Source organism: Aethalodelphis obliquidens, unplaced genomic scaffold, assembly GCF_003676395.1.
Source record: "Aethalodelphis obliquidens isolate GAN/ISIS:26980383/991018 unplaced genomic scaffold, ASM367639v1 scaffold1, whole genome shotgun sequence".
Lineage (NCBI taxonomy): Eukaryota > Metazoa > Chordata > Mammalia > Artiodactyla > Delphinidae > Aethalodelphis > Aethalodelphis obliquidens.
This window is the reverse complement of record NW_020837945.1, coordinates 95682175-95707441: the sequence shown is the minus strand read 5'-3', so window position 1 is coordinate 95707441 and position 25267 is coordinate 95682175. Positions and strand designations below refer to the sequence as shown.

The 25267-nt window shown below is 36.8% G+C and overlaps 1 protein-coding gene across 3 annotated transcripts in view; it reads left to right on the top strand.

The window, feature by feature from the left end:
* The window catches only part of SKIL (SKI like proto-oncogene), a 33088-nt gene extending 20608 nt beyond the window's left edge, over positions 1-12480 (top strand). For 2 of the 3 annotated variants that reach the window (XM_027111925.1, XM_027111935.1), the window contains exons 4-7: positions 3375-3607; positions 6654-6895; positions 7190-7414; positions 8077-12480. In XM_027111925.1, coding sequence (XP_026967726.1) covers positions 3375-3607; positions 6654-6895; positions 7190-7414; positions 8077-8235 — 859 coding nt within the window. In that variant the 3' untranslated portion in view covers positions 8236-12480. The remainder of the gene's footprint in view (positions 1-3374; positions 3608-6653; positions 6896-7189; positions 7415-8076) is intronic. The other variant, XM_027111939.1, reaches the window with a different exon arrangement.
* The last annotated feature ends 12787 nt before the right edge of the window (positions 12481-25267 follow it).

Sequence of the window (25267 nt, the reverse complement as noted above, 5' to 3'; positions counted from 1 at the left end):
TTCATCTTTAGTTCTTCTAGATCCTTGTTAAATGTTTCTTGCATTTTCTCTATTCTATTTCCAAGATTTTGGATCATGTTTACTATCATTATTCTGAATTCTTTTTCAGGTAGACTGCCTATTTCCTCTTCATTTGTTAGGTCTGGTGGGTTTTTGTCTTGCTCCTTCATCTGCTGTGTGTTTTTCTGTCTTCTCATTTTGCTTATCTTACTGTGTTTCGGGTCTCCTTTTTGCAGGCTGAAGGTTCGTAGTTCCTGTTGTTTTTTGTGTCTGTCCCCAGTGGCTAAGGTTGGTTCAGTGGGTTGTGTAGGCTTCCTGGTGGAGGGTACTAGTGCCTGTGTTCTGGTGGATGAGGCTGGATCTTGTCTTTCTGGTGGGCAGGTCCACGTCTGGTGGTGTGTTTTGGGGGTCTGTGGCTTTATGATTTTAGGCAGCCTCTCTGCTAATGGGTGGGGTTGTGTTCCTGTCTTGCTAGTTGTTTGGCATAGGGTGTCCAGCACTGTAGCTTGCTGGTCGTTGAGTGAAGCTGGGTGTTGGTGTTGAGATGGAGATCTCTGGGAGATTTTCTCCGTTTGATATTATGTGGAGCTGGGAGGTCTCTTGTGGACCAGTGTCCTGAAGTTGGCTCTCCCACCTCAGAGGCACAGCAATGACTGCTGGCCGCAGCACCAAGAGCCTTTCATCCACACGGCTCAGAATAAAAGGGAGAAAAAGTAAAAAGAAAGAGGATAAAAGAAAATAAAATAAAGTAAGGTAAAATAAAATAAAAGTATTAAAATAAAAAAATAATTAAAGTAAAAAACAAAAGCAACAACAAAAAAAACGGACGGATAGAACCCTAGGGCAAATGGTGAAAGCAAAGCTATACAGACAAAATTCACACAGAAACATACACACTCACAAAAAGGAAAAGCGGAAAAAATAATAAATCTTGCTCTCAGAGTCCACCTCCTCAATTTGGGATGATTCGTTTTCAATTCAGGTATTCCACAGATGCAGGTACATCAAGTTGATTGTGGAGATTTAATCCGCTGCTCGTGAGGCTGCTGGGAGAGATTTCCATTTCTCTTCTTTGTTCTCACAACTCCCGGGGTTCAGCTTTGGATTTGGCTCTGCCTCTGCGTGTAGGTCACCGGAGGGTGTCTGTTCTTCACTCAGACAGGACGGGGTTAAAGGAGCCGCTAATTCCAGGGCTCCGGCTCCCTGAGGCCGGGGGGAGGGAGGGGCTCGGAGTGTGGGGCGAGCCGCTCGGCAGAGGCCAGCGTGACATTGCAGCAGCCTGAGGTGCGCTGTGCGTTCTCCCGGGGAAGTTGTCCCTGGATCACAGGACCCTGGCAGTGGCGGGCTGCACAGGCTCCCCGGAAGGGAGGTGTGGATAGTGACCTGTGCTCGCACACAGGCTTCTTGGTGGCGGCAGCAGCAGCCTTAGCGTCTCATGCCCGTCTCTGGGGTCCATGCTTTTAGCCGCGGCTCGCGCCCGTCTCTGGAGCTCCTTTAAGCAACGCTCTTAATCCCCTCTCCTCGCGCACCAGGAAACAAAGAGGGAAGAAAAAGTCTCTTGCCTCTTCGGCAGGTCCAGACTTTTCCCCGGACTCCCTCCCGGCTACCCGTGGCGCATTAGCCCCCTTTAGGCTGTGTTCACACCGCCAGTCCTCTCCCTGCGATCCGACAGAAGCCCGAGCCTCCGCTCCCAGCCCCCGCCCGCCCTGGCGGGTGAGCAGACAAGCCTCTCGGGCTGGTGAGTGGCGGTCGGCACCGATCCTCTGTGGGGGAACCTCTCCGCTTTGCCCTCCGCACCCGTTTGCTGTGCTCTCCTCCGTGTCTCCGAAGCTCCCCGCCTCGCCACCTGCAGTCTCCGCCCGCGAAGGAAGGGGCTGCTAGTGTGTGGAAACCTTTCCTCAACACGGCTCCCTCCCACTGGTGCAGGTCCCGTCCCTATTCTTTTGTCTCTGTTTGTTCTTTTTTCTTTTGCCCTACCCAGGTACATGGGGAGTTTCTTGTCTTTTGGGAGGTCTGAGGCCTTCTGCCAGCATTCAGTAGGTGTTCTGTAGGAGTTGTTCCACGTGTAGATGTATTTCTGATGTATCTGTGGGGAGGAGGGTGATCTCTGCATCTTACTCTTCCTCCATCTTCCCCTCTCTGTCAACTTTGATATTTTAAAACGAAACTTTTTTGAAAGTTAGAGGATTTCATAGTAGCCACACCCTCAAAATCAATTTTCATATTTTCAATAAAAATGCACCTTAGATTACAGTTTATATTTATAAAACCTAGATTTTTATCTGCTACTGTACATATTTATCTCCCCAAGCACAGTGATAAAGAATCTCAATCTTACTTACATTTATATAGTTCCTTCTATTCCTATTACATTTGAAGTAAGTTTTTGGGCAGTAATAAACCTGTCAGTTTTCTTAGCAGAATACTGAGTTTTCATTCTCAGAATTCATGTGATTGGTAAAGAGGGACTACATAGATGTCCTGTACAAGGAAAATGATATGAGACGAGATTATTTAGAGTTCAGAAGATGAAGTGTTTGGTCAGTTAAATGGTTGCATCTAGAGGTTTTTTTGGCTAGAGGTTAAGCAGATTATAGTTAATCATGTGGCACTTAAATATGTAGCTCAAATTTTGTTCCATGAGTCTCTCAGATAATCTCCTGAACAATTTTATATGAGCTTTGAGTAAAATTGGTAGTTATCCCTTTGATCTTAGTTTTGCACAATTTATTATTGCTGTTTTATCAAATAAGTAAGAAATGCTAAAGTATTTTCAGAAGATTGCTCTGTGGGGTTTGATCCAAGGAGGACTGCCCAGTAGCTGGGCAGCATTCAGAATGCTGGTTCTCTCCCTGAGAAGGGAGAAGGGCCCTGGGAGCTCTTTGTTGGGGCTGTGATGAGTCAGGCCATAGCCTTGCAGTGTGGGACTGAATCAGTCTCACCACAATAAAGAGCAAGGATTCCTTGCTTTGGAGGGGTGGCAGGCACGGAAATAGTCCTCCAGAGTAGTGTATAGACTGTTTTCTTTCGGCATAAACCTTACCTACTCAGGGCTGTTGAACTGCTCTGTAAAGTACTTCATGGTTTTAGTTCTCGTGATTTTGAGGGAAGGAGAAGAGACTGATTTTCCATTATCTTTTTAAGTGCTTAGAAGCTACTTTTTGTAAAATAACAAAAATAACCTGATAATTTTACTCTTTCTGCCTCAACTACTTACTTTTTCAAGAATTCCTTTCTATGACCCTTATTTTCTGAGTTGTTCTGTTATCTGTTTTGATTTAAAGAAAATTGTTTAACCATAGAAATTGATGTAATATATTTTGCTTTTTACCTAAATGTAATATGTATCTTCTTTTGCCATTCTTTGTTTTCAGCTACTACTTATACATGTGTGATAAAGTGGTTGCCCCAAATGTGTCGCTTACTTCGGCTGTATCCCAGCCTAAAGAGGTCACAAAGACAGAGGCAAGTAGATCTATACCAAGACACTCAGAGAAGCCTCACAGTAGTGGGAAACATCAAAAAATAGTGTCTTATCCAGATGTTTCACTGGAGGAACAGGAGAAAATGGATCTAAAAACAAGTCGAGAATTATATAGCCGCTTAGGTAAGTATTCAGAAATTATCTTTTTAAAATCAAGTATCTAATAAACATATTCAGCATTTTCAAAGAGGATTTCTATTTAAGAGAATTTTCCGGATAATGGAAACTTTTATCTTAAAAAAAAATACCACCTTTCAAAACTCTTGAGTGACTACATAGACCCTCAGTTGTTCTGCTTATCTAGAATGGTGATATATAGAGAGAGGCTAATGAGCTAGAAAATAGACTATATGGCTGCATATTGCAAGTGACTTTTGTCTAATTATTTTTCCTTCTTCCTGCCTTTTCTTTACTGTCAGATTTCTTAAAAGGTCCTTATTTTTCTTTCTAATTTGCTGTGAACTGAGAAACCTTTTAACTAATAATGTGAAAAGTATATGATAATCTATAAAAATATTGAATCAACTTTGTTATACACCTGAAACTAATATAATATGGTAAATCAACTATAATTTTTAAAAAAAAGTGTATGTAAGAGTAGTTAGGTATAGGACTCAGAGACACTTAGTCATGGAATAAACAAGGTTTGAAAACTCATAGCTGTGGGGGCCAGGCAGATGGCATAAATGCAGAATGCCGGCTGGACATTAAAAAAATACTGCATAGTTACAGTGCCTTTTAAAATACTGTGGACCAGACAAGACATGTCTGCTCACATGCTGCCTGTGTTACCCTCTTCATAGATGCAGAGCTTTGCTAACAGCTTAGGCAAGTGCAACAGTTCTTTTCAGCTTTCTCAGAGCAGTCTAAGAGTCCTCTAGTTACCTGTTTTCATAGATAATTGAGATTCTTCAGGAGTTTTTTTACTTTAATTTTGAGATTTTTAAAACTCAGTTTTCCTTGGATTTAAAGATGGCAAACAATAATTAGTAATGTATTAATACCATTATACCATGTTTGCATTATATTTCCTAAATTATTTAATTCTAGAGACTTTAAAAAAATTGTTGAGATGTAATTCATATTGCTTAAAATGTACCCTTTTAGAGTATACGATTCAGTGGCTTTTAGTAAATTCACAAAGTTGTGCAATGATTACAACTATTTAATTTCAGAACATTTCATCACCCTAAAAAGGAACCCTGTCATCCAGTAGAAGTTACTCTTCCTTCTTCCCTTTTACCAGGCTCTGTCAGCCATAAATCTATTTTCTGTTTTTATGGATTTGCCTATTCTGGACATTTCATATAAAAGGGATCCTACAACATATGGCCTTTCGTTGTCTAGCTTCTTCCACCAAGGATATTTTCTCAGTCCATATTATAGCATGTATTAGTACTTCTTCCTTTTTTATGGCTTAATAACATTCTATCATATGGATGGATAATACCCCATTTTGTTTATTCATTCATCTGTTGATGGACATTTGGATGTGTCCACTTTTTGGCTATTATGACTAACGCTGTTATGAACGCTTATGCACAAGTTTTAATGTGAACGTACGTTTTCATTTCTCTTGGCTATATATTTTGGAGTGGAATTGCTGGGTCAAATGGTAACTCTACGTTTAATATCTTGAGGGACTGCCAAACTTTTCAAAGCAGCTGCACCATTTTCATTTCCTGCAGCGGCTTCTGAGGACTCCGATTTCTGCACATCTTTGCCAACACTTGTTATTGTTTGTCTTTTGATTATAGCCATCCTAGTGGTTGTGAAATGATATCTCATAGTTTTGATTTGTAATTCTCCAATGACTAATGATACTGAGTATCTTTTCATGTTTTTATTGGACATTGCAAATCTTTGGAGAAGTGCCTGTTGAGATCCTTTGCCTATTTTTAAATTGGGTTGTCTCTTTACAACTGAATTGTAAGAGTTCTTTGTACATTATGGTACTAGAATTTGCCATTCTGTCAGTTGTCTTTTTACTTTCTTGGTAGTGTCCTTTGAAACACAAGTTTTAAATTCTGATGAAGTCCAATTTATTGTTTCTTTCGTTGCTTACTTTAGGTGTCATGTCTAAGAAACCATTGCCTAATCCAGTTAAGAATTTTAGCTCTTACATTTAAGTCCATGATCCATTTTGAGTTAATTTTTATGTAAGGTGTGATGTTCAACCTCATTCTTTGTATATGGATACAGTTGTCCCAACACTGTTGAAAAGAATACTCTTTCCTGATTGAATTGTTTTGGCACCCTTGTTGAAAACCAGTTGCCCGTAAAAGTACGGGTTTGTTTCTGGGCTCAGTCTTTATGCCAGTACTACACACAATTTTGATTTCTGTAGCTTTGTAATAAGCTTTGAAATTGGGGATTGTGAGTCCTCCAACTTTGTTATTCTTTTTCAAGATTGTTTTGGCTATTTTGGTTTCCTTTTATTTCCACATGAATTTTAGAATCAGCTTGTCAGTTTCTGCCACAAAGCCAGTTGAAGTTTTGATAGGGGTTGCATTGAAAAAATAGATCATTTGGGGAAGTATTATCATTTATTGTAGTCCATTTGGGCTGCTGTAACAAAAATAACATAGACTGGGTGGCTTATACCACAAACATTTACTTTTCAACGTTCTAGAGGCTGGGAAGTCCAAGATCAAGGCACTAGCAGATTTGGTCTGGCAAGGGCTTGCTTGCTTCCTGGTTCATAGATGGCCATCTTCTCATGTGTACTCAAATGGTGGGAGAGCTCTCCGGAGTCTCTTTTATAAGGGCATAAATCCCATCAATGGGGGCTCTACCGTTATGACCTAATTACCTCCTGAAAGCCCCATTTCCCAATACCATTGCATTGGGGGGCTAGGATTTCAACATATGAATTTTGGAGGTCACTGACATTCAGATCATGATATCATCTTAACAATATTAAGTCTTCCAATCCATAAACATGGGATGGCTTTCCATTTATTTGGGTCTTTTATTTCTTTCAATAATGTTTTGTAGTTTTCATTTTACAAGTTTTATACTATTTTGTTAAGTTTATCCCTAAGTATCTTGTTATTTTTTATTTCATTTGTAAATGAAATTGTTTTCTTAATTTCATTTATGGATTGTTCTAGTGACATTTTAACAGAGTGATATTCATACTCTGTTACTTCATTTTTGCCTTTCAAAGATCCATCAGTCTCGAATAATTCTACAAGCAAAAAGAAACCTGAGCCTACCACTTGCAACTTAGCCAGAGACACAGGCAAGGCAGGAATTGACCGTGATGCTGCAGCTTCGTCTCCACTTCTTGTCAAAGATGTTATTTGTGAGGATGATAAGGGAAAAATCATGGAAGAAGTAATGAGAACTTATGTAAAACAACAGGAAAAACTGAACTCAATTTTGCAGAAGAAGCAACAACTTCAGATGGTAAAATTGTTATCTAAATGATAGTCCATTGTGAAAAGATACTTTTGCATATTCTTAAGGAAAGTCAAGATGAGATGCTATAAATGTATTTAAGATTATTCAGTTTTACATTTATAAGAAAGATTAATATACTTTAAAATTCTTAGAGAAGATAGTTTTCAAGATAATTACTTATGTATAGAATTGATATGATAGCTGAATTTTAGATATTTTCTGTCCTGTTTTTTCCTGAATTGAAAATTCTAATGTGATGGAAATAAAGTAAAAATTATATTGTGATTCTTTAAATTACAGGAAGTTGAAATGTTGAGTAGTTCAAAAGCTATGAAGGAACTCACTGAAGAACAGCAGAATTTACAGAAAGAGCTTGAGTCTTTGCAGAATGAACATGCTCAAAGAATGGAAGAATTTTATGTTGAACAGAAAGACTTAGAGAAAAAATTAGAGCAGGTAATGAAGCAAAAATGTACCTGTGACTCAAATTTAGAGAAAGATAAAGAGGCTGAATATGCAGCACAGGTAAGAATTACAGTTTGTATAGTGTTGCCCTTTCAATGTGGAAATTGAAGCCGTTATTTTAATTTCATTAAAGAAATTACTTTATGTTAAGCTCATTTCATTTAGACTAGATTTCAAAATAGACAGTTCTGTTAAACACAACTTTATATCATCCAAGATGATTTTTTGACCTTGATTACTTTATTACTTTAAACTTGTCAGGTTTCTGTAGTTTAGTTGTCCAAATTGCTAATCTCTAGCTATCTGAATATCAGAGGTTATGTTATTTTAATGTAGTATATGGGCTTTCAAATCAATGAATTAACAAACATGAACTGTTGCCCACTATGTTCACAGCACTCGGGCAAAAATGAATAGTAGCTTACAACTTGGGGAAGATGAACAAATAACTCTTAACCTGAGCCAGCTGTGATGAGAGTTATACTGAAGTGTAGGGCATAATGAAAGTGTTCTAGGTGTTCAGTTCTCTTGACCTTTTGTTTCACCCTCATTTCAACGTCATGTCAAAGTCTGATTAATAGTATTAGGTATTCAAGAGATGCATGCATGAAATAGTTCATTTTTGTAATAAGTAATTTGAAAGTAGGTCTTTGCCATGATGTGAGGAGTAAGTGGAAAAACAACACTGAATGAAAACTGACACAGTCTTCTAAATCACACAGCTGGCAGAACTGAGACAGAGATTGGACCATGCCGAGGCTGATAGGCAAGAACTCCAGGATGAACTCAGACAGGAACGAGAGGCAAGACAGAAGTTAGAGATGATGATAAAAGAGCTAAAGCTGCAAATTTTGAAATCATCGAAGACTGCTAAAGAATAGAAACCTTTAAATAGATTCATCTGTGTGTTCCCAACAGGGTTTATTTTTGTTTGTTTGTTTATTTGCTTTGGTAATTGAATTCTGAACAATTTATCTGCATGAAAATAACTAGGCATTGTATCCATTTGTAGATCAGAGAAAGTGAAGAGATTATATATTAGTATATAAATTTTTACATTTTCCAAATGAATGAAAATGTATGTTTCTTTGTACTTTTTTTTCAACCAGCTTAGTAACAATACTTTACGGTTTCAACTATTACATAATCTGCCTATATTTCTAATGCAATTTAGCAGTTGCATACTTTTTAAAAGCTGCATTGTGTGATGGAAAATAGTTTTGATCAATTTTGTTATCCATATTTTAGATTCAATTTTAGATACAATGGTGGCTTCATATTTCATATATAGAGCTACTCAAGGTGTTGAATCTCCATTTTTTTTCATGAACACAATCTCCTTTCTAAGTTAATATAGTATACTCATTATTATAATCAAAATTTGCTTTTATTTTGTTCATATTGTTGAATTTCCACCAGTTCTCCTCTATTTAATATCTCCTAAGAGACATTTTGTCAATAGAGGAATTTCATTGTTGAGGTTATAGCACACCCCATGGGGAAGGATAACATGCTTTCTTATACACTGCTGCTAAACACAAGAAGCGGTTATAATTAGATTTTCTGTTTAAATGTGGTTATATTTAGAAAAAAAATTTTATGCAGCGACTTTAGAAGAGGGAATAAAATGTAATAATTTTTGAACTTTTGTTTATGTTGTTAATAGTGGTGTGAAAATATTAATGTACTTGAGAAAAATTGATGTACATCAGTTCCCATACAATCCATAATCCTCCTGTACAGTTTTTATATGTAGTTGTGGGTCTTCCTGAAACTTATATAATGGATTTGTCTTCCTTTAAATTGTAAAATATTAAACACTTTGAAGGTTATTTTGGACTTTTGTATGTTTAAATGTTAAGTCTTACCAAAATGTGCACGAATGGACCATTTTCAGTTACTATTTAATATCAAAATCAGGAATTTACAGTCAACTGGTAGTGTGTGATAGGTTAATATAGGGAAGTTTAGTTATCTGCTACTAAAAGGCTTTTAGATAATTTTTAGAAGACAGGAATTCCATAGTTTGGGGGAGGGGCAACTTCTTCTGCACTTTTCTTTTTTTTTTGCACAGAAAATCCTGTCATTCTTTAATGGCAAATTTCATATTAGTTAATTCTTGGCTTAAAAGATACTAGGTAAAATTCTTAGTATGCATTTTTTAAAGAAAGTTTCCTGAAGCTACCATTAATTGACATTATTATCCCATGAGTTTTATGTTTATGTTCTCGTGTAAGGTACTGTATGAAATTAACTTGAGAGCTAAGTTTATTTTTTAAATATATCAGCTAAGGTTAAGGTTATTTACTATTCCCATCTTAGATGATAGATCCTTGGTATAGAACTTCAAAAAAATAAGTAGGTTATCATTTAACCAGTTATTTTCATATTTTGCTTAATGGTACTTATATATCCTAAAAGAATTTTTGTACTTCCCAAATACTAGAGTATGGTCTAAATGTGTATTTTCTATTTTCCATTTAACTTCGACTATATTAGACCTGCAATTAATTTGTTGATTCTTGTTCCTCCTTAAGGAGGAACACATGTTAAAATGACATATAGGAACAAATATTAAAAATGACATACCCTCCTAATACCTTTTCTTTATCTGGAGAAAGAAAAATCACAAATACATTTTATGATACCGTTTCATTTTAGTTGTGTGTTAGTTGTGTCACAGCTAAGCTTTTTGGGACATATAATTCAGGCCCCTATAATTTCATTTATTTTTCTAATTCACTCAATCTACTTATGTTACTCAGTTAAATGGTAAGCTTACTTACATTTCAACTCAAAACTTCTAAAACAAATTGCTTAATCTTTGAAATATGTTATTTAAAAATTCTAAGCAATGCTTAATCACCTTTAAATTATCATAAACTCTTAATGTAGCGTTGAGTAAAGAACTATTTTTTCTAGTTCTTCACATAAGGGAAACTTGCCACATGAAATTGTAGTCTTCATTTTCCAGAAGATACACTGATGTGCCATCAGTTTCTGTCTAACTTCTTTGAAAACGTTTTTTTTAGTCAATTGTAAATAGTATGCCTATTATAGTTAAAAGTAATTTCAAGTTAAACTGTACAACGTAGCTTGAAAATATAGAGACTTTGTAATACTCTACAAGTGGCCTCTGCTAAAATATCCATATAATTATTCTATTTTTGCATGCTCATTTTGTGTGTTGGTTGCTAGCTTAAAGTTTGTTTCAGTGTTAGTTTTTGTGTGCCAATTCATCAGGCAAGCGGATTTTCCCTCAGACGTCATAATATTTTTCTTTCTAGGAAAAATATAAAAATATTTACTTTAAAAAGCTGCATTAAAGGAACAGCCTATCAAAAGTGCTAGAGCATCTTTAAAAGGAAGAAAAGATAGAATGTTAGTTTACTGGGTGATGAGTAATGTTTAATTTGGGTGATGATAGTTTCTATACTCTAAACTTTGTGAGAAAAAGGTACCAAATCTATAGTAAATGTAAAACCTGCTGTCATTGAGGAAGCTCTAAACAACCCTTATTTCACAAATGCAACTTTTAACACTAGGAAAGGCTTTGACCAACAATGTAAGTTTGGCTTGTGCTTTAGTTTTGTAAAGCATATTCTTTTGCTTGAATTTCTGTGTCCAGGAGAGTCAGGATGTTTTATGGTTCTTGAACTAATTTTATAACATATTTAATATATTACCAGTTGAGCTATAAAATCATTTGTACATATTGAATTGAAAACCAGTTACTAAAGTAGGTGTAATAGACTGAGTACAATGATACTTGCAGGTTATCCATATATTTTAGAAGACATGACAGAACAACCATTTTATTTGCACATCTATGGCTTCTGTTTGAAGGAAAGTAAAATGATAAAGAAACTTGAGTAATATGAAACATGCTCAAGGTTATTTCCCTAAATGTAATACGAAAGCTGGTGCTGAAGGTTTTTGATCAGTTTCTAAAATTTTCTTCTCAATGACTTATTTTTGATTGCTTAGGGAAGAATCCTCATTTTTATTTGCTCTTACACATTTAATCTGCACGACAGGATATTAAAAATTAATGGAATGAAAAGTTGTGCTCATACTGTACATCTGTTTCTGTGCTTGAAACTACTTGTTAGTTTTTATTGAGCTGCCAGCAATAAGGGACACATTACTGCTGTATTATACATTGTGGGGTTGAATAACTTAAACAGCTTAAAATTTTTTTCTAGTGTAAGACACTTAAGAATTTCCATTATTGGAAGAAATTTGTATGGGTATTCAATATTGCGTCTTGTTTAAAAGGACAGTCTTTTTTTTATTTTGTAAAATCTTTCCATTTTAATTGGCTTCTAAACTATAATACATAATGCAATTTTGAGCCTGTTTTTTAGTGATAGAATTAAATGTCTTATATAGTGCTACTGTGTTTGAATTAAAGTGAACAAATGTAAAAACCGAAATTTTAAAAATTAAGCCCAGAAAACAAAATAGTGTATTAAGTTAGTTGAATGTAAGAGAAATTCGTAAGATTTTTTTTTCTTCAATATAAATACCTCACTTGAAAATAAAGCACAGCATACTTAAAGTAGTTCTAGTAAAAAAAAAAAAAAATCCTACTAAAAGAATTGCTAAATCTTGAATAACTCTTGGGGAATTATAGTTTGGGAGAAATAAAATATACTTGCTTTTAACCACCCTGTTAGAAGTATTTATTTGTCCTGATAATTTTAAGCCAACACAGTAGTCTTAAAGTATTTCTGAAGTTCTAATCTGTGAAGGCAGTAAATGAAAGATCTGTTGTGCAACTGTTGAAACAAATTGTTGACTACATTGACCATAATTCAATTTAAAATCTTGCCAATGATGTACAGTTTTATGGTTAAAATTGCTGTGGTTGGTTGTATTACATGACACACAAAACTGTCCTCTACCTCACGTGAAATAAATATTTTATATGGTTTTACTATAAAACAAGACTCATCTATCTGGTCACTTAGTTTACAAATTTTGAATTATATTTATTGAAACATGACATACTGTGCTCTTAGCTTATACCTCAACTGTATTTTGTGCTGTTCTCCATTTTCATGCCTTGTAAATAACTTGTATAGATTGTGGATTAAATTCCAAATAAAAACTTTTAATGCCAATGAAATTGATTCAAGCTTTCTTGGTATCCTGTGTGAGTTCAATGTTCTTGTTTCTTAAAATTGACATTTTCTCCTTTTGTTTCTTTAAAGTCTATTCATTACATAGCAAATAACTAACTTGAGAAACTTTTTTTTTAAAATTGTAAAATGTGAAATTTCATGTAATATGTGATGAACATAGCATTTTGTGATTATTCTCTTTCAAGATACTTGGACTCTTGCTTTAACATCTTTTCCTCACCTCCATTGCTGGTATTAGTTGTCAATTACTGCATAACAAACTATTCTAAAATCTAGCAGCTTAAAACAACATATCTCACACAGTATCTGAGGGTCAGAAATCCAAGAGCAATTTAGTTGAATGTGATGGCTCGAGAGCTGTTAGAAAGGTGCTTTTATGATGTTACCTGTGGGTGAAGTCATATGAGAGCTTGACAGCTGTTGGATCTGCTTCCCAGCTCACTCAGGGCTATTGACAGGCAGTCAGTTCCCCACTTCATGGAGCTCTTCACAGCGTGGTGGATGGCTTCCCCCAGATGAGTGATCCAAAGGAGAGAGTGATGCCACAATTTGTTTGATGACCTGCATGGCTTCCCCCAAATGAGTGATCCAAAGGAGAGAGTGATGCCACAATTTGTTTGATGACCTGGACTCTAAGTCATATACTGTTACTTTTGCCTTGTACTATTGGTTAGAAGTCAGTCACTAAGTCCAGCCCATACTCAGTCGGAGGAGATTATACAAGGGAATGAATCCCAGGAGGCAAGGATTACTGGGGGATATCTTAGAGTCTGGTTACCATATCCTCCAAACTTTTTTTGTGTGTGGCAAAATGTACATATAAAATTAACCATTTTAACCATTTAAGGTGTGTGTATAATTCAGTGGCATTAAGTATGTTCAAAATGTTGTGTAATTATCACCACTAGATCCAGAACTTTTTCACTATCCCAAACAGAAGCTCTGTGCCTATTAAACAATAACTCCCTATTCTCCCTCCCTTCCTCCCTCCCTCCCTCCAGCCTTTGGTATCTTCTATTCTACTTCCTATCTCTATGAATTTGCCTATTCTAGGTACCTCATATAAGTGGAATCAAAATATTTGTCCTGTGTCTGATTTAGCATTGTATTTCAATTAGCATAATGTTTTCAAGGTACATCCATGTTGTAGCATGTATCAATTTCATTCCTTTTTATGGCTGAATAATATGCCATTTTGTATGTATAAAACTGGAGAAATGCCTATCCAAGTTCTTTGCCCATTTTTAAATTGGGTTGTTTGTTTTTTGTTGTTGAGTGGTAGCACTTCTTTATATGTTCTAGATACTAATCCCTTATCAGGTATATGATTTGCAAATATTTTCTCCCATTCTTTAGGTTGTCTTTACACTCTTAATAATGTCCTTTGATACACAAAAGTTTTAAGTTTTGATCAAGTCCAGCTTTTCTATTTTTTCTTTTGTTGTCTGTACTTTTAGTGTTATATCCAAGAAATGATTGCCAAATCCAATGTCATGAAGATTTCCCCCTGTATTTTCTTCTATGAGTTTTATAGTTTTAGCTCTTACTGGAATTGTTTTCTTAGTTTCCATTTCAGATTGTTCATTGCCAGTGTGTAGAAAATGCAGTTGATTTTTGGTGTTGATTTTGTATCCTGGGACTTTGCTAAATTTATTTATTAGCTCTAACAGTTTTTGTGTGTGGAATCTAGGGTTTTCTGTGTATAAGATCACATCACTTGTGAATAGAGATAATTTTACTTCTTCCTTTCCAATTTGGATGCCTTTGTTTCTTTTTCTTGCCTAATTGCTCTAGCTAGAACCTCCAATGCTATGCTGAATAGAAGTGGTTAAAGCAGGTGTCCTTGTTTTGTTCTCAGAGGGAAAGCTTTCAGTCTTTTATCTTTGAGTATGATATTAGCTGTGGTTTTTTCATATATGGCCTATTTATTATGTTTAAGAAGTTCCCTTTTATACCTAGTTTACCGAGTGTTTTTTTTTTTATCATGAAAGGGTGTTGAATTTTGTCAAATGCCTTTTCTGTATCAGTTGAGATGATAATGTAGTTTTTTCCCTTCATTTTATTGCTGTGATATATTACATTGCTTAGTTTTCATAAGTTGAAATTTCTTTTGCATTCCAAGAATAAATCTCACTTGCTCATGGTGTATAATCCTTTTCATATGCTGTTGTTTATTTATTTGAAATAATTTGACATATAACATTCTATAAATTTAAGGTGTACATGTTCATTTCATACATTTATATATAGTCTAATATGCTGAATTTGATTTGCTAGGGTTTTGTTGAGGATGTTTGCAGCAATATTCATAAGGGATACTGGTCTGTAGTTTTTTGTTTTTTGTTATTTTGTAGTGTCTTTGTTGTTGTTATTAGGTTAATCCTGCTTCTTAGAATGAGCTAGAAAGTGTTCTTTCTTGATTTGATTGTTTTGGAAGAGTTTGAGAAGGATTGGTGTTAATTCTTTCAACATTTGGTAGAATTCACCACTGAAACCATCTAGTTCTGGGCTTTGCTCTGTTGGGAGGTTTTTGATTGCTGATTTAATCTCCGTACTAGTTATAGGTTTACCTATTCCCTATTTCTTCATGAGTTGCTTTTCGTAGATTGTATATTTCTAGGAATTTATCAATTTCATGTAGGTTATCTAATTTGATGGCATACAATTGTTCACAGTATTCTCAAAATCCTTTTTCTTTTTTTTTTTTTTTTTTTGCTGTACACGGGCCTCTCACTGTTGTGGCCTCTCACTGTTGTGGCCTCTCCCGTTGTGGAACACAGGCTCCAGACGCACAGGCTCAGCGGCCATGGCTCACGGGCCCAGCCGCTCTGCGGCATGTGGGATCCTCCCAGACTGGGACACGAACCCGTGTCCCTTGCATCGGCAGGCGGACCCTCAACCACTGCGCCACCAGGGAAGCCCGAGATCTTTTTTAATGGATGCCTTTAAAGCTATAAATTTCCATCTTAGAAAATAAAAAGTAGTTACAAACCAAAACTGCAATAATTCTGGCTTTTATATTTGCCTATGTATTCACCTTTACTGGAGATCTTTATTTCTTCTTACTTCTTCAAGTTATTGTCTAGTGTCCTTTTGTTTCAATCTAAAGGACTCCTTTTAACATTTCTTGTAGGGCTGGTCTAGCGGTAGTCAGCTTTTGTTGATCTGGGAATGTCCTAACTTCTCCCTCATTTTGGAAGGACAGATTTGCCAGATATAAATTTGTTGGTTGAAAGTTTTTTTTCTGACATTTTATATCATTCCACTGACTTCTAGTGTCCAAGGTTTCTTCTGAGTAGTCAGCTAGTAAATCTTATTGAGGATTCCTTATTTGTGATGTCACTTTTCTCTTGCTGCTTTCAAGATTCTCTCTTTGATTTTGTCTCTCAACAGTTTGATTATAATGTGTCAGTTTATCTTATGTGCAATACATTAAGCTTCTTAGATTTGTAGATTTAAGCATTTCATCATATCTGCAAGGTTTTCAGACATTATTTCTTCAAATAATCTCTTTGCCCCTTTCTTTCTCCTTCTAGGACACCCCCATAATGCTTCAGAATTTCTTTGGTTTATTTTTATAATTTCTATCTTTATTAATATTCTTATTTTGTTCATAAAATGTTTTCCTGATTTCTTTGTCCAGATTTTCCTTTAGCTTTTTGAGTATATTTAATACAGTTGTTTTGAAGTTTTTCTCTAGCAAGTCCAATGTCTGCTTTTTCAACGGTGGTTTCTATCAATTTGATCTTTGGATGGATTATATTTTTCACTTTTTTTTGTATGCCTTGTGATTTTTTTGTTGTTGAAAGTTGAGCATCTGGCAATTATAATGCGGTAATTCTGGAAATCAGATTTTCCTTCTTCCCCAAGGTTTGCTTTTTCTTTTTTTAAATTATTACTGCTGTAGGCTGTGGTAGTCCACGTGCTTTGAGATTTTTCCACACTATTTTGCAAAGACTATTCCTTATTGTGTGTGGTCATGGACGTGTCTGTTCCTTTAGCTCATGTTCAGCTAATGTTTTGACAGATTTCCTTGAATGTCAGGAGTTAAAAAACAAGACAACAACAAAAACTCACAAAAAATTTTAAAAAGCAGAAAAACAAAAAATCCAACTACTTCTCACAGTCTCTGCATCTTGACTCTATGTTAAAACACTCCTTCAAATACTCCAGTAGGCTTTCTCTGATCCTAGGAATCAGCCCAAAGTGAAAACTTAAGGCCTTTTCAGGTCTTCCAGGGTATGCAGCTTGCCTGGGCATGTGTGTAGCTTTCTAAATTCCCCCTATAGACAGCTGCTTTTGAATGTCCTAATTTCCCAAAGAATCTCATCCTAACTCATCCTCCAGTTCTTAGACAATCTATCAGTTGTTTACACCTGTAATCTTTTTTTTTTCTTCTTCTATTTTTTTGGCCGTGTGGCATGTGGGATCTTAGTTCCCTGACCAGGGATGAACCCACACTCCCCGCAATGGAAGTGCATTTTCTTAACCACTGGACCGCCAGGAAAGTTCCTATACCTGTAATCTTTTGTCCCAGGCATCTGTGAGTCTGTAGTCCACCTGGCATCTTTTACAAGCAGTGCCCACTGCTTTTTCCAAGTTCCAAGTTAGGCAAATTGAAGATGAGAGTCTTGTGTCGGTAGTTCATGTATACTCCAGAGATGTCAGAATAGATGTACATGATGCTTTTCAAATAAAGTCTCCTCTGTTCCCTGTTCAAGGGAGGGAACTGGGAACTGGGCTGCTGCTGCTTCAAGATGAAGACTGCTGCTGCACTGGGGTGGGAAGGCGAAAGGGTGAATAAAAATGCCCCCAAACTTTCCTATCATTTTGAAGATGGCTTTTTCTTGATTGGGTATTTGTTTTGTTGCTATAAACCTTTGACTATTTTTCAGAGCATCAACAAAGTTGGTCCTGACATTTTCTTCTCTCTCTCTCTTTTTGGATGTTTCTGTGGAAACATTATCAGTGTTTATCCAATATCAAACATAATGGAGTTTCCTAGTTCATCATTTGTCTTACCACTCTTTTATTTAGCCCCAGTCTTTTTATAACCTGACCTTGCAAGTGATATACCGTCACTTCTGTCATGTGCTATTGCTCATTCAGACTCACCCTGGAACAATATGGGAGGAACTACACAAGAGTGTGAATACCAGGAGGTGGGGATCACTGGGAGTCACCTTAGAGATTGCTTACCACAGCATAGGACAAGAACTTTCCTCTAAAGTGATGTTGGTTGAAACCACAGTGTTTATTTTATTTATTTTTTCCCTTTTTTTTTGGCCATGCAGCTTGTGGGATCTTAGTTCCCCGACCAGGGATTGAACCCAGGACCCGGCAGTGAAAATTCAGAGTCCTAACCACTGAACTGATAGGGAATTCCCTACCACAGCATTTTAGACATTAAGCTAGAACTTTAGTTTGGAAAGCATTAAGAGAAGGTGTTTAGCTCAGAAAACAATGATTACTGTTTGCCCTGGCCTGACACTGATACTCTACTAGATATTGGACTTAGGGGAATGAGTCAGACACAGCTTCTGCCTTTGAGGAACTCCCAGACAGCTGAACAGCTAATCTGAAAGCAGCATGACTCAGTCCTATACAGAGGGCTAGGGGAACCTGAGGGGTAGACTTCGCTCACCCTGGAGGGTGAGGGATGTTCCTCCCTCACCTCCCTCAAATGACACCTGGATGGAACTTAGAGAGATGTGAGCTGTGGCTGTGCTGGAAGGCATTCTAGGTAGAAGGATCTGCATGAGGATAAGTTGGAGGCTAGTAATGAATGCAATATTATTCTTGCTGAGAAAACAATCCACATGGTTAAATTAGAAACTAGACAGCATAGTATGGGTAATTTATGTTTTGATAAAAGCATGCACAAGGTCTTATGGGACCCTTCAGAACTTCATAGGAAGAGGTAGGAAAGTCCTGTCGTAGGAGGTTCTTGGGCTAATTTTGGGTGACTGCTAAGTAGCTGGGTGGAGAGGTCACTTCTTGCAGAATGAAGGTGTAAAGCATAGGGGACCAGAAGGTGTGGTGTTCCGCTACGAGGAAAGTCCAAGGAGTTCATTATGATTGGTGTGGACATAGCGTGGGGTAGGGAGCTGCACAGTGGAGGGGATTTCACTTAATTGAAATGTAAGGGTTGTTGAGGGGTTTGTGTCATAAAGGGCCTGTGTGAGCCTATATCCTAAAGGGCTTGAACTACGTTCTGAAGGTAAAGAGGACTGCTGGTGAGGTAGTCACATAATTATCAGGAGGGTCACATAGTGTATAGGGACTTGAGTACTCTTCGTAGACCCTTATAATAATGAATATTTAAAATTTTAAAAATATTTTATTTTATTTATTTATTTTTTGGCTATGCTGTGTGGCTTGTGGGATCTTAGTTCCCAGACCAGGGATTGAACCCGTGCCCTGCTGCAGTGCAATGTGGACTCCTAATCACTGGACCACCAGGGAATTCTCCCAAAATATTTTAAATTAAAAAATTAAACATTTTTTTCTCATCATAAAATCAACTCATGTTCATTATGGAAAATTGGAAAATGCCTAAAGAATAAAAGAGAGTAAAACCCCTCAATCTCACTACTCCAAGGAACGCTTGTTAATATTTCAGTGTATATTTTCCAAATATATTTATTTATATTTAAAAACTAGTCTCCAACTGTACAGGTATTTTGAAATAAAATTTAGCCATTTCCATTTTGAAATTAATATTTTATAACGTTATCATCTAGTTCTTAGTTGAACACTTAATTGAAATGTAAATTGAAAAAGTTAATTGAACACTTTCATAATAATTATTTTATTTTTTGTAGGTAACTAATACTGAATTTTATTTTTTAAAATTTTATTGAAGTATAGTTGATTTACAGTGTTTTGTTAGTTTCTGCTGTATAGCAAAGTGACTCAGTTAATACATATATATATTCTTTTTCATTATGGTTTATCACAGGATATTGAATATAGTTCCCTGTGCCATACAGTAGGACCTTGTTGTTAATTCATCCTATATATACTAGTTTGCATCTGCTAATCCCAAACTCCCAATCCGTTCCTCTCCTAATACCCTCCCCCTTGGCAACCACAAGTCTGTTCTCTATGTCTGAGAGTCTGTTTCTCTTTTGTAGACAGGTTCATTTGTGTTGTATTTTAGATTCCACGTATAAGTGATATCATCATCATAATTTTTTAGATAGACTTTTAGAAGCTGGATCAAAGAGCATGCATATTTTATTCTATTTGATATATATTGCTGAATTACTTTTGAAACGGGATTTATCAGTTGTGTTATTGGTATTTGGTGATGTTCATTCTTTGTGTTAGTTATTTTTATTGAATCACTTTTAAATAGCATTAATGAGAGCCTGTGAGAGCCCCCCAGTGGCCAAGCTAATTTCTGCAAAAATATTATCAGTTGATTAAAAAGGAATTGTATCTAGTTGTTAAATCTTAATGGCAAAAAGAGGGGAGTGGCTAGAAATATCTTAGCTGTTTTAAAAGCCTTATCCTATAGTTAGAGAAGAGGTGCAATTTGCTTTCCTTTCAAATTCTTGTTCATCAGACTACGAAATGTTTTGAATTTCACTGCTGTGTAATATGAAGGTTAAGATTATGTTAATTTCAGGGTTTCCCTGGTAGTGCAGTGGTTAAGAATCCGCCTGCCAATGCAGGGGACACGGGTTTGAGCCCCAGTCTGGGAAGATCCCATATGTCGTGGAGCAACTACTTAGCGCCACAGTTACTAAGCCTGTGATCTAGAGCCCATGAGCCACAACTACTGAACCTGAGTGCCACAACTACTGAAGCCCGCACCCCTAGAGCCTGTGCTCCACAACAAGAGAAGCCGCCACAATGAGAAGCTCGCGCACCTCAACGAAGAGTGGCCCCCCTCTCTGCAACTAGAGAAAAGTCCGTGAGCAGCAATGAAGACCCAATGCAGCAAAAAATAAAATAAAAAATTTAAAGAAGATTATGCAATTTCAAACAGGTTTAATATCAACTGATTATTTTTTGGTGTTAAAGCTAATATTTATTGAGTACTTACTATGTGTTAGTGCTCCAAGCATTTTACATGTAGCAATGCATTTAATTCTCATGGCTATTATGAAATAATTACTATTTTAAATACCATTTTACTGGCAGGAAATAGAATATTAATTTCTAACCAGAGTTACTTATCAGAAAGTTTAAATAACTTGCCCAAGGCCACACAGCTAGTAAGTATTGGAGCCAAGATTCCAACCAGGGCCCTTAACCTCCCTGCTCTAATGTCTCCCTGGGACTTTGGTGTCCAAGAATGTTCCCATTCAGAATAATTTCATAAAATAGGATCTTTATTTATGTAAGAAACAAACAACAAAAACTATTAGTAAGATTGAGACATAAGCTTCTCTTCTAGCCATTTTTTTAATTGGAACAGTATAGTATTGATAACATAATCGATGACTTTATATTATATATTAAATGAGTAATGACACATGATAGTTTTGATCACTTTATAGTTCATACATTTTCAGTAAAAGACAAAGTTTGACAAATTGCTCTGTACTTTGTTGCCTTAGGTAGCTAAATGCAAACACCTGCTCTTTTTTTCTTTTTTTCTTTTTTTTTTTTTTGCAGTACGCAGGCCTCTCACTGTTGTGGCCTCTCCCGTTGCGGAGCACAGGTCGGACACGCAGGCTCAGTGGCCATGGCTCACGGGCCCAGCCACTCCGCGGCATGTGGGATCTTCGCAGACCGGGGCACAAACCCGTGTACCCTGCATCGGCAGGCGGACTCTCAACCACTGCACCACCAGGGAAGTCCCCTGCTCTTAATTTCTAAGCAAATTTAATAGTGTGGCTTTCTAGTTAATTTTCTTATTTTCCCTTTCCATACTTCCATACTTTATTACTATTATATTTTAGTAAGTGTGATCCCCAGTTAGAGCTAAAACAAAGGACTTTTACTGCTCTTCAGGAAGTATGATCTCATTGGTTGAATTAGAAGTGATTTCATCCAATGTATTCTGAAACTTCTGGTAGAGAAGCAGATAAATAGAATTGGCTGTTAGAAAGCAGAAGAGAGAAAACATTTTGAAAAGGACTCAAACCTTATACTCCAGGTACAAGCTTTTCATTATTTTGCTTTATCTCCAAGTGGACAAAGGGGAAATTTGGAATAAAATGGCTTCTGAAGGAACAGTATTTTAATTGCACCACGAAGGCCAAGAAATGGGACCCTGAAAATGCAAATTTTTCCTTAGTTGAATTTGAAATTCTAGATGGAAGTAATTTGTGAAGGTGCTGCTCTTCTCTTGATGGAGAAACCTTGACTGAGGCCAGCATCTCTCGATAATCAGAGATTTTCCTGCTTGAGACCTGAGTAGCACACATCCCGTCCTCCTACTGGAGAGAGTTCCACTTTAGGCCTTCACTCTGCCTCTTGCCCACTCCCTAGACCAGTTATAATCCCCATCTCCTGATTTCTTCTGCGCTGTCTTCAGATTCCCATCTGTCATGGACTGCATATTTGTGTCCTACCAAAATTCATATGTTGAAACCTAATCTCCAATGTGATGATGTTTGGAGTTGGGGTCTTTGGGAGGTGATTAAGTCATGAGGACGGAGCCTTCATTAATGGGATTAGTGCCCTTATAAAAAGAGACCCCAGAGAACTCCCTTGTGCCTTCCACCTTAAGAGGACACAGTGAGAAGACTGCTCTCGGTGAACCAGGAGGAGGACTCTCACCTGACACGAATCTGCTAGTTGGTGTCCTGATCTTGGATTTATATAAGTTTCATGTGTATGACATCATATTTCTATTTCTGTATACCCTACAGCATGCTCCCCACCAAAAATTTAGTTTCTATCCATCACTACACAGTTGATTCCCTTTACCCATTTTGCCTTCCTTCTGCTTCTTCCCCTCTGATAATCACTACTCTATTCTCTACATGTTTGTTTTTGTTTGGTTTGTTCATTTATTTTGTTTGTTTGTTATATTCCACATATGAGGGAAATAATACAGTATTTGTCTCTCTGTCTGACGTATTTCACTTAGCATAATACCCTCAAGGTCCATTCATGTTGTCCCAAATGGCAAGGTGTCATCTTCTTTTATGGCTGAGTAGTATTTCACTGTATATATACCACATCTTTATCCATTCACCTGCTGATGGACACTTAGCTTGTTTCCATATCTTAGCTATTGTAAATGGCATTTCATTTTTTAAAGCTTATGTCTGACACATTATTTTACACTATGAATTGGTACTACAGTGTTTCTAAAAATGTGTGTGTATGTGGAATTTTTGCATTACCAAATAGCGAAATCCACCAGAGAAATTTCTCCTTTTAAAAAGGGGTCTTATTAAAAGTATTTTTAAATGAATAATCTCACTTAAGTAATTTCATATATGTCCTATGTTTTCATGTTTGGTTTCCTAAAGAGATACATTTTAATATATGAGGAAAGCTTTCACAAATAAGTGTACATTCCACTTGGATCTAATGATCACACATTTGGAATTTGCGGTTAATCATGTTTCCCTACGAGTCATAGGCTCCTTTACACAGAAAATGTTTTTACCAGCTATGCAATGATAAAAGACAACCACTAGTAGGCGCCGCGAGCCCACTCCTTTGGCCCAAGCTTTGCTTTCAATGTGGGCTTTCGATGCTTGTCAACAAATACATTTGCCAGTACGATATGCATTTGTACTCTAACTGAATCACACTTAGTTTGATTAACTACTTTTAGGTATAAATGACAGAAGAACAGTTAACCAGCCTGCTTCCTTTGTTCAGTACACATCTGGGGTTTAGGGCACTGACCATCTCTTCAATCCTCCCCTTTAAATATCTTCGAATAAGTTGAGGAACTTATGCTCAGACCATAGGAAAGACTCTTACGTTTTTCATAATGGATAGAATATTGGACTTAGGGTCAGAAGACCTGGAATCAGATTTCAGCTATACCTTACCAGTTCTGTTACATACTATAGAAATGTGAAGAGATGGCATGGCAAAATTTTCTGGGAGAAAATTAACTGGAAAAACCTCCATCTGGGAGGTCTGGGGATCCATTGTTCTCACTTATCTGGGGTGACTGGACCCTGAGAGACTGCTTCTCACAACTCAAAGGGTACCTGGGACTGTGGTAGACCTGGAATGTCAGTTTATTAAGTTATGCTATGTAGGAAGGCAGATTCTAATGAAGAGGAGGGCTTGGGGAGTAGAGTCACAGCCAAAGAATGCAGATGATTTTAGGAAAAGTACGTTGGCCAAGATAGCTTGAGGGACTTCCCCACTTTACAGAGAGCCTTGCCAAAGGGACCGCACCCTCGGATTCTGCGGCCACCATGCCATTTCCATCTCCTGTGGATAGTGGAGGATTCTCACGGCCCTCTCTCTGCCTCTTGGTTCCCAGGTCTCTATTCTTCCATGGCTGCCCAACTTTCTTTTCAAGGGACACACTCTTTATTTATGGCTAATTCGTTCAAGTAGGTTATATTTTGCTGGCCTCCCTTGAGTGGCCTTTTGTACATCTGTGCTGTGATCATTTAAACATTCATTTTAAGATTTTTTTCTCCCATTAATAGATAACAATAGCAATAACCTAATTATTTTAGTTTTAGTCTTTATCAAAGGCAACTCATATTTCCAATCGATCAATATTGCCTGTGAATAATACCAAAAGTAGCTAACATTTATGAGTGCCCATCAGTGCCGGGCACTGTGCTATGTACTTCGTAAAAGTTATCTCACTTAATCCTCACAATAACTGTATCGGGGCATCTGCTAGTCTCACTTTATAGATGAAAAACCTGAGAGTCGCATAGGATAAGGGACAGCTCAAGTAATCAAGTTGGAATATGAACTCAGGAAGTTCCATTCCAAGATCTTAACTTCACAACTCCGTCTACCAGTTAGAGCCTGAGTTCTGAAATCTGCCTTTGCAGGTGCCTCTGTGTGTCTGTGAGAACTTTGGGTGATCTGGGCATTGTTGAATTATGATCGGTTGAATTTTTATTGTTAGAATGTCAAATGCTCATGGAGTCGCAAGAGTGCAGATTGCATAACTTCTTTTTTAATGAATTGATGTTGCTTGGGTTTTATGTTTTACTTCTTACAAAAGCTCTTTTTTATGTTATAAGGAAATATCTGAAAACATCCAGGTCAGTAGACCCTGGTGATGAAATGCCCCAAACACAATGACTCACTCAAAAAACGGACATATTCCTATAATATAGTATTTCCTACAAACAAAACTTGTATGAGTTCAAGGAGAACACATAAGAGTACAAAAGCAAGGGTTCTGAATTATATATAAATATATGTGTATGTATGTATATATATATAAAATCATATTATATATATCATATATAATAGCAGCCCAGGTTCCCTGAGGCCTTACCTTGTACCAGACATTGGTTAAAGCTCAGTATGTATATTAACTCACATAATCATCAAGAAACCTATGAGTTAGGCACTATTTTAACCCTCATTTTACACATGAGAAAACTGAGGCCCGGAGAAGTGAGGTAACTTGAATCCACAGCTAGGAAATGGTGGAGACAGGATTCGAGGCCAGGCAGCCTGCATTCTTACCCACTGTGCTCTCCTGGGTGGTTATTGCAGCTTTTTAATTGACACTCATCTCTTACAGAGCCTTTTCTGTCTTGCAGTTGATTCCTTTGGGGTCTCCTTGAGGCAAGTCTTCTCTAGAAGACATGGTGATTTGCCCAGCAGAGATATGAGAAAGCTTACTACCTGT